At 36.8% G+C, this 8,521-nt stretch overlaps 2 protein-coding genes across 2 annotated transcripts; both read right to left on the bottom strand.

Moving 5' to 3' along the window:
* Positions 1-1,262: 1,262 nt before the first annotated feature.
* LOC110441484 lies at positions 1,263-2,594 on the bottom strand. Its single transcript, XM_021484645.1, has 3 exons — positions 2,569-2,594; positions 2,404-2,471; positions 1,263-2,356 (listed from the first exon to the last, which is right to left on the bottom strand). Exons 1-3 carry the CDS (start codon positions 2,592-2,594, stop codon positions 1,854-1,856), a joined length of 597 nt encoding a protein of 198 aa, XP_021340320.1. The 3' UTR covers positions 1,263-1,853.
* LOC110441485 (glycine receptor subunit alpha-2-like) lies at positions 2,350-5,774 on the bottom strand. Its single transcript, XM_021484646.1, has 5 exons — positions 5,522-5,774; positions 5,278-5,360; positions 4,933-5,067; positions 4,170-4,564; positions 2,350-2,900 (listed from the first exon to the last, which is right to left on the bottom strand). Exons 2-5 carry the CDS (start codon positions 5,291-5,293, stop codon positions 2,727-2,729), a joined length of 720 nt encoding a protein of 239 aa, XP_021340321.1. The 5' UTR covers positions 5,294-5,360; positions 5,522-5,774; the 3' UTR covers positions 2,350-2,726.
* Between the last annotated feature and the right edge of the window lie 2,747 nt (positions 5,775-8,521).

The following is an 8,521-nucleotide window of genomic DNA, read 5'->3' on the forward strand; positions in this document are numbered from 1 at the left end:
AGCTGGGGTCAGCAGTACGTGATAGAGACCGAGTAGGCTCTCATATGTCGGTCAATTGTAGTACAGCCAACCACCATACCATCACATGTGTAATATGTTCTTGCTGATAAGACCGACAATATTTGCAAAATAATCAATTGCTGTAAAAACAAATAAATAAGAAAAACCCTTCTATGCATAGCGTGTCGAATGGAACATCATTTAAACACTAAGCCAGTGTATAGTTTATATTTAAAAACTTGTGATCTGTATTCAACACCATTTACATTCAAACTTGTCAAATGATTTACGGGAACCATTAAATCACATGGTATTTGTGGACACACAAGTGTACAGTGGAGCTTGATTTACGGGAACCATTAAATCACATGGTATTTGTGGACACACAAGTGTACAGTGGAGCTTGATTTACGGGAACCATTAAATCACAAAACCGTAAGTTTTAGACCAGTAAATATCTCGCACTCGAAATCACCAGACAGTATTCCAAATGTCGTGGTGCTCGCGAACATGTTAGCAAAGTGTTTACAAAAACATGGGGGATATTTAATTCGAAGTTTAATAGATTAAGTCCACTACTCAAAATGTTGGCAATTAACAAAACCCTCCCTGACAAAATTTAATTGGAGCAGTGGGAATGTATTACACCACGAAGTACTACAAATAACACTTGTTGTTCTTTTAGAAATTAATTCCATGGGTTGTTCTTGGGCGTCATGAGACAGAACAATTGCGCTAATTGTATTTACAAGAATCAAACACAAATAATCCTCAGGGCTATGCCTCGTCATATCACAGGTACATTGTGAGTTTGTATTGTATTGTTATAATATGTAATTTCTTTATTTAATTTGTTTTGAAGCAAGAATGTCATCGGTGTGCTCTTACACAACATACATCTAAATATGCATGTTTTGTGACGTTGTCATCCGATTTCTGGAAACACCACAACCGTCGGAAACTGCCTACGTGTTATACACAGAAGACTTTATCGCGTAACCTATAATATTTGTCACGATGTATAGACGATGATAAATTCAGAAACGATCGAACCTGATTCGAGATAAAGGGAAGTAACAATCATTCACACAGAGCAAGAGGATCTTTCCTCTTTCAAATATTCGATAACGTTCATATCGTCAGATGATGGCAAAATATTGATTCTGCATTGAAATGTGGAAACGACGTATTTCATTTATTAAATATTTAAGACAAGCTACTCTTAGTCTTTGTATGTTTACTGATTAAAAAAATCGTTGTAAACAAAATCAGTTAAATATTTGAACTTGTAGGAGTTATCTATCGTGCCGAAGGAAAGCTATTGAAATGAGTTTGTTTTTATGTTGATCTCCTACTTTGACATACTTCGAGTATAACAAGAAATTATGTTATTTATTCCGTGACAATATCCATAGCAGAAACAATCTCTATAAGTGATGCATGGTGTGTTCTCAGCTACATGTACCTGGAGCGTCACTGCATCACAAGGTAGCGTCTGGATGTGAAGACCTGCCAACCACTACGATTTCCAACTGGGATTACTGTCTTTTAATCATAACTGGTTTACTATATATCAGGTCGATGGTGATTTTATTTATCAGAATAATTATATACACCTATGTGATGCTATGAGAGAAATTTTAACCCCGGGATAAGAATTTTTAAGTCTTAAACATAAAAATATAAAATCACTCAGGTTGAAAGTACTCTGTTTACACCACACTTGAGTTGTTTTTTTTTATAGTTGGGTTCATACAGTTTTCCCTTTGTCTTTTTTGTTAAAATTGTCATTTCGTATTGGCTTAAAGTTTGGATTTGTCGTAGTGTGTTGAGCTGTTTCATTATGTTTGACCCTAATGTTTTGTTGATACCGGTGCCAAATGTTTGATCCTGCTGTTTTGTTGATACCGATGCCGAATTTTTGATCCTGCTGTTTTGTTGATACCGTTGCCGAATGTTTGATCCTGCTGTTTTGTTGATCCCGGTGTCGAATGTTTGATCCTGCTGTTTTGTTGATACCGATGCCGACTGTTTGATCCTGCTGTTTTGTTGATACCGTTGCCGAATGTTTGATCCTGCTGTTTTGTTGATCCCGGTGTCGAATGTTTGATCCTGCTGTTTTGTTGATACCGCTGCCGAATGTTTGATCCTGCTGTTTTGTTGATACCGATGCCGAATGTTTGATCCTGCTGTTTTGTTGATACCGTTGCCGAATGTTTGATCCTGCTGTTTTGTTGATACCGGTGTCGAATGTTTGATCCTGCTGTTTTGTTGATACCGGTGACGAATGTTTGATCCTGCTGTTTTGTTGATACCGGTGCCGAATGTTTGATTTCACAGGAGGCACTGTACAACGGGTATCACACTTAGTGTAGGAAGCGCTCAACTTTAATGAGCAACTCGTTATTCTCCTTCTCAATTTTATTGTTTGGATTTGTGATTCTTCTTTTTGTTTTGGCGTTGTCTTGGTTCTAATTGTTGTTCTCTAAGTATATATACTTTAATTTTCTATCCTTTTCCTTGTGTATTTGCAGTTAGGTATTTATATATATATATTCTATAGTTTACGTTGCATAGACTATGAGGTTCGACATCTGTTTTCAATTTATTCTTTCTAAAGAACAACTCGTTTGAACATTTGTATTTCGTGAAATGTTTAAGTAATGCTGGAGATAAACAGCATACACCAATAGTTCGACATACATTTACTCTACAACTGATGTGATCTAATCCACAAGAAGAAAGTAAGTCCAGTACACTATCTGAAAACTGACGAACGAAATTGCATAAAGAATCCTTGCACATGTATCCAACTGGCCAGATTTGAGGAAAATCCCACAGTACGCGAGTCGTGTCCACTTTTTACGAATTGCAGACCCATCAGTGAGAGATGTTTTCTTCTGAAAAAGGAAACAATTCCATATTATTAAGCTGCATTATATAGTATATCACTTTGATTTGCGTATCATTTGGGTATTTGTATTTGAAGATTCACTTTACAATTATTATATACCGTGGTATCATACTAAACATTTCATTATTTTCAACCCATTACAATCATCACAGCAGCAGTGATGAACATATTCTCTTTGTTACCTGATGAGATGGCGAGAACAGAATTATAATGACCTCGGCAGTTAATGCTAGCGTTGACCAGACAAGAAATGATATGAGGGTTTTTAAATGTCAAATTTGATTATGTTTTATACGTCCTGATTCATATTTTTGGAATAAAAAATGATAACATTAATTTTGTAATAAAGTAATTTCTTAATATAATATGCAGGTTAATTTCAAGAAATAGGTCTTTAGCTGAATTCCTCCCGTATATTTTAATATATATACAGAGGGTTCCCTACTCGTTTATTGTCGTTTATACATTTGTAGATACTAGATAGAGATAGGTTGTTTACTGCTATCTATTAATCAAGTCGCATTATTTCATTTCAAATTATTCATAAAAAGACACCCCTAATAAACGTAGGTGTCTCTTACAAAATTGAAAAAATAGACAAACATGATAACTAACCATCACTTACAACACATGTACTCATCAATAAACTGCAAGACACGTATAGTATGACACTGAGAAAAAAGTGGGTTACCTAATGTATCAAATAAATATAGTAAATATTGAAATAGTGTATTAATTATTTCTCCGGCTTAACATGTTGTTTGATCGTATTTCTGTTTACAAATCAGAAGCAAATACTGATTATAATGCGTTTTACTGCTAAACATCAGGAGTCATTACTGATATCCAGTTTATATTGATTAAACTTTAAAATTGATTTGTGTGGGAAATACCAATGTCTTAGAATGTTTAACTCATCACAATAAGTAATAGTAAGTGGCTACTAGCAATGCAAAGGAATGACACATGTATTTCCAAGTGATGATGTATTGTGTACATTCAGAGAAATAACAGTTGGGTCGATTAAAGGGCAATTAATTTTTACGCAAAAAAGAAACATCAAGAATTTCTTGCAAAAAGCAACATACAAAATTATCATGATTTGATTTAACAGAACTTGGACACTTTACATTAGGCTTTGTAAGAGATATCAGGTTATATAGGATTGGAGGATGTCAAAGAACAAATAATCCGATATAAACAGATAAAATACATAAGACAACAAAAAGCATCAATAAAGACTATGACAACGGACCTGGACCGCCCCTGGAATATCGGCTGATGTAACAGAGGATGCTCGCTTGCTTCCGTTCACTTTTGATTTCCTCTCTAGTTCGGTGAGTGTATGCACCCAGATAAACTCACAAAGTGCCCCACACACGAAAGTGAGGCAGACAAACATCCAGATCTCCACTGCCATGACACCCACCGCTTCCGGCATGAGGAAGCTGACTCCCATCTTTTCCGTGATCATAGACACGACACATAGCGTTGTGAGTGAGGTCCTGGCCGCGACCTGATCCCGACGTAGCCAGAAGGACAGCCAGGCCATGATCACCACAAACACACTGGGCAGATACAACCGCAGAAGGCTGGATGAGTAGTCTGTCTTTATACGTAACACCAACTCTGCACACGATGTTCGAACAACTGTTGAACGTAACACATATACTTTGTCATTTAAAACGAATTAACAAAGAAATATATTATATAACACAGTATCAACACACACGGACAAGCTTTAACATCGTTTATATGACAGGGATATAACAACATGTATGCAACATAGTTTAGCTCATCACTCAGACAAAGCTTGTGCTCAAAAAAGACAAGAAAAGACAACAGAAATTGAAGAGACGAACACACTAAAGAGAAGACATCGTTGACCTTCACTTTAACCGGACGACAATCCAAAAGTTTCATTAGGTTACCTTTTTTATAGAGGAGTTCACGTTTTCATCAAGCAATTGTTTCTTACAGAAATTAAATCATATCTCCATGGTATATTTTACACTCACGTGACACCCTGTCGTTTCCACAGCTTTTCACTTTGTACTTCACTAGCTTCATATGGTTTCCTAATGAGGCAGATGGGAAATGAATTGCATCTTTCTTCATCCATAGTAGCCTAAGAACTTCCTTTCTGTAAGAAACTGTAAGCAAACAGAATATACTGCAAATCCCGTACCAGTAAGGGTAACACAGAGAACGGAGCCTTGCTCCGATGTCAACAAATCGGAAAATCAGGGTTTCACATATTGTTGTAGGGAAATTTGGTTTTTAAGTTTTGGTACTTTACTTATGAAGAATTACTTATAAGCTATGTATATATATATAAATAAAAAACTTGCATATATTCTTACAAGTGCGAAATTTCATTCTGCAAATAGATCTTCCTGCTGGAAATTGGACCGTTATAAGTTGACAGGAAAGCTGCGTCGTCCATCTGAAATAGTTTGACCACACCACATCAAAGTCAACATCAATCGATGCTTTCATCTGGCAATATAGGGGTATGGTATTAAAGTGTGTCAAACATTTGTAATCTAGTATGAATGTCGATAAATATTTAAGTAAACATTTAAATTCAAATCTAGAAATACTGACCTATTAAATGATTTCAGACAGTTTATATGGCATGTCTGTCATACACTTTAAGAAATTCCAACGCAGTAATGCTTATTAATTCTGTGCCACGCAAATGCTTTTGGAAGAAAGGCCAAAAATATGTATTGGCCAAATGTTTAAAGGTGGTTGCTGGTTAAGATGATGTATGCCAGTGAACATTGTAGCTAACTTAAACAAAAATCAAGCGTCATAACAAGGATGCTAAGGTAGAGTACCGTGGACCTGGCCCGATCCTAAACAAAAAGGGCATGTTTCAGATAAACAAGGATAGTGTATACCAGAGTGACGGGTATGACGTACTTACTACCAGAGTGAGGGGAAGACGAGCCTTACTATAAGAGTGACTGTTATGGCCTATTCTCTACGAGTGTGACGGGTATGACGGGGAGGGAGGTATTTTACCTGTTGTGTAAATGTAGCTAATCTAACCTATCACGAATGCAACTAATATGACTTACCTTAGCTCTAGTGTGACTGATCTGACAAACCTAAGCCTGAGTGTAACTGATGTTACATACCTTAGCCTTCGTGTAACTGATCTGACATACCTTCGCCTTAGTGTAACTGATCTGACATACTTTAGCCTTAGTGTAACTGATCTGACATACCTTAGCCTTAGTGTAACTAATCTGACATACCTTAGCATTTGTGTAACTGATCTGACATACCTTAGCACTAGGGTCACTATATATCTGACATACCTTAGCCTTAGTGTAACTAATCTGACATACCTTAGCCTTTGTGTAACTGATCTTACATACCTTAGCATTTGTGTAGCTGATCTGACATACCTTAGCCTTAGTGTTACTAATCTGACATACCTTAGCCTTTGTGTAACTGATCTGACATACCTTAGTCTTAGTGTAACTGATCAGACATACTTTAGCCTTAGTGTAACTGATCTGACATTCCTTAGACTTAGTGTAACTAATCTGACATACCTTAGCCTTAGTGTAACTGATCTGACATACATTAGCCTTAGTGTAAATGATCTGACATACCTTAGTCTTAGTGTAACTGATCAGACATACTTTAGCCTTAGTGTAACTGATCTGACATACCTTAGCCTTTGTGTAACTGATCTGACATACCTTAGCCTTTATGTAACTGATCTGACATACCTTAGCCTTCGTGTAACTGATCTGACATACATTAGCCTTAGTGTAACTGATCTGACATACCTTAGTCTTAGTGTAACTGATCTGACATACTTTAGCCTTAGTGTAACTGATCTGACATACCTTAGACTTAGTGTAACTAATCTGACATACCTTAGCCTTAGTGTAACTGATCTGACATACTTTAGCCTTAGTGTAACTGATCTGACATACCTTAGCCTTAGTGTAACTGAGCTGACATACCTTAGTCTTAGTGTAACTGATCTGACATACCTTAGCCTTAGTGTAACTGATCTGACATACCTTAGCCTTAGTGTAACTAATCTGACATACCTTAGCCTTTGTGTAACTGATCTGACATACCTTAGCACTAGGGTCACTATACATCTGACATACCTTAGCCTTAGTGTAACTGATCTGACATACCTTAGCATTTGTGTTACTGATCTGAAATACCTTAGCCTTTGTGTAACTGATCTGATATACCTAAGCCTTTGTGTAACTGATCTGACATACCTTAGCCTTTATGTAACTGATCTGATATACCTAAGCCTTTGTGTAAGTGATCTGACATACCTTAGCCTTTATGTAACTGATCTGACATACCTTAGCCTTAGTGTAACTGATCTGACATACCTTAGTCTTAGTGTAACTGATCTGACATACCTTAGCCTTAGTGTAAGTGATCTGACATACCTTAGCCTTAGTGTAACTAATCTGACAAACCTTAGCACTAGGGTTATTATATATCTGACATACATTAGCCTTTGTGTAACTCATCTGACATACATTAGCTTTTGTGTAACTGGTCTGCCATACCTTAGCCTTTGTGAAACTGATCTGACATACTTTAGTCTTAGTGTAACTGATCTGACATACCTTAGCATTTGTGTAACTGATCTGACATACATTAGCCTTTGTGTAACTGGTCTGACATACCTTAGCCTTTATGTAACTGATCTGACATACCTTAGCCTCAGTGTAACTAATCTGACAAAACTTAGCCTTAGTGTAACTGATCTGACATACCTTAGCCTTAGTGTAACTGATCTGACATACCTTAGCACTAGGGTCACTATATATCTGACATACCTTAGCCTTAGTTTAACTAATCTGACATACCTTAGCCTTAGTGTAACTCATCTGACAAACCTTACCACTAGGGTCACTATATATCTGACATACCTTAGCCTTAGTTTAAATGATCTGACATACCTTAGCCTTAGTGTAACTGATCTGACATACCTTAGCCTTAGTGTAACCGATCTGACATACCTTAGCCTTAGTGTAACTGATCTGACAAACCTTAGCACTACGGTCACTATATATCTGACATGTCTTAGCCTTAGTGTAACTGATCTGACAAACCCTAGCTCTTGTGTAACTGATCTGACAAACCTTAGTATAACAAGTCTGACCCTAGCTCTTGTGTAACTGATCCGACAAACCTTAGCACTAGTGTAACCGATTTGACGTGCCTTAGTATTACAAGTTTGACCCTAGCTCTTTTGTAACTGATCTGACAAACATTAGCACTAGTGTAACTGATTTGACGTGCCTTAGTATTACAAGTCTGACCCTAGCTCTTGTGTAACTGATTTGACAAACCTTAGCACTAGGGTCACTATATATCTGACATATCTTAGCCCTTGAGGCACTTATCTGACACACCAAAGACTTAGTGTAACTGATTTGACGTGTCTTAGTACTAGTGTAACTAGTCTTACCTTGATTAGCCCTAGTGTAACTGAATTGACGTACGTTAGTAATAGTGTAAATAGTATCACCTTTGCTCTTTTGTCACTTATCTCACATACCTTAGCCCTAGTGTCATATTTCCATTAGGTAAAACCCACAGCAA

The sequence above is a fragment of the Mizuhopecten yessoensis genome, unplaced genomic scaffold (assembly GCF_002113885.1).
Source record: "Mizuhopecten yessoensis strain PY_sf001 unplaced genomic scaffold, ASM211388v2 scaffold715991, whole genome shotgun sequence".
In the NCBI taxonomy this organism is placed as follows: Eukaryota; Metazoa; Mollusca; class Bivalvia; order Pectinida; family Pectinidae; genus Mizuhopecten; species Mizuhopecten yessoensis.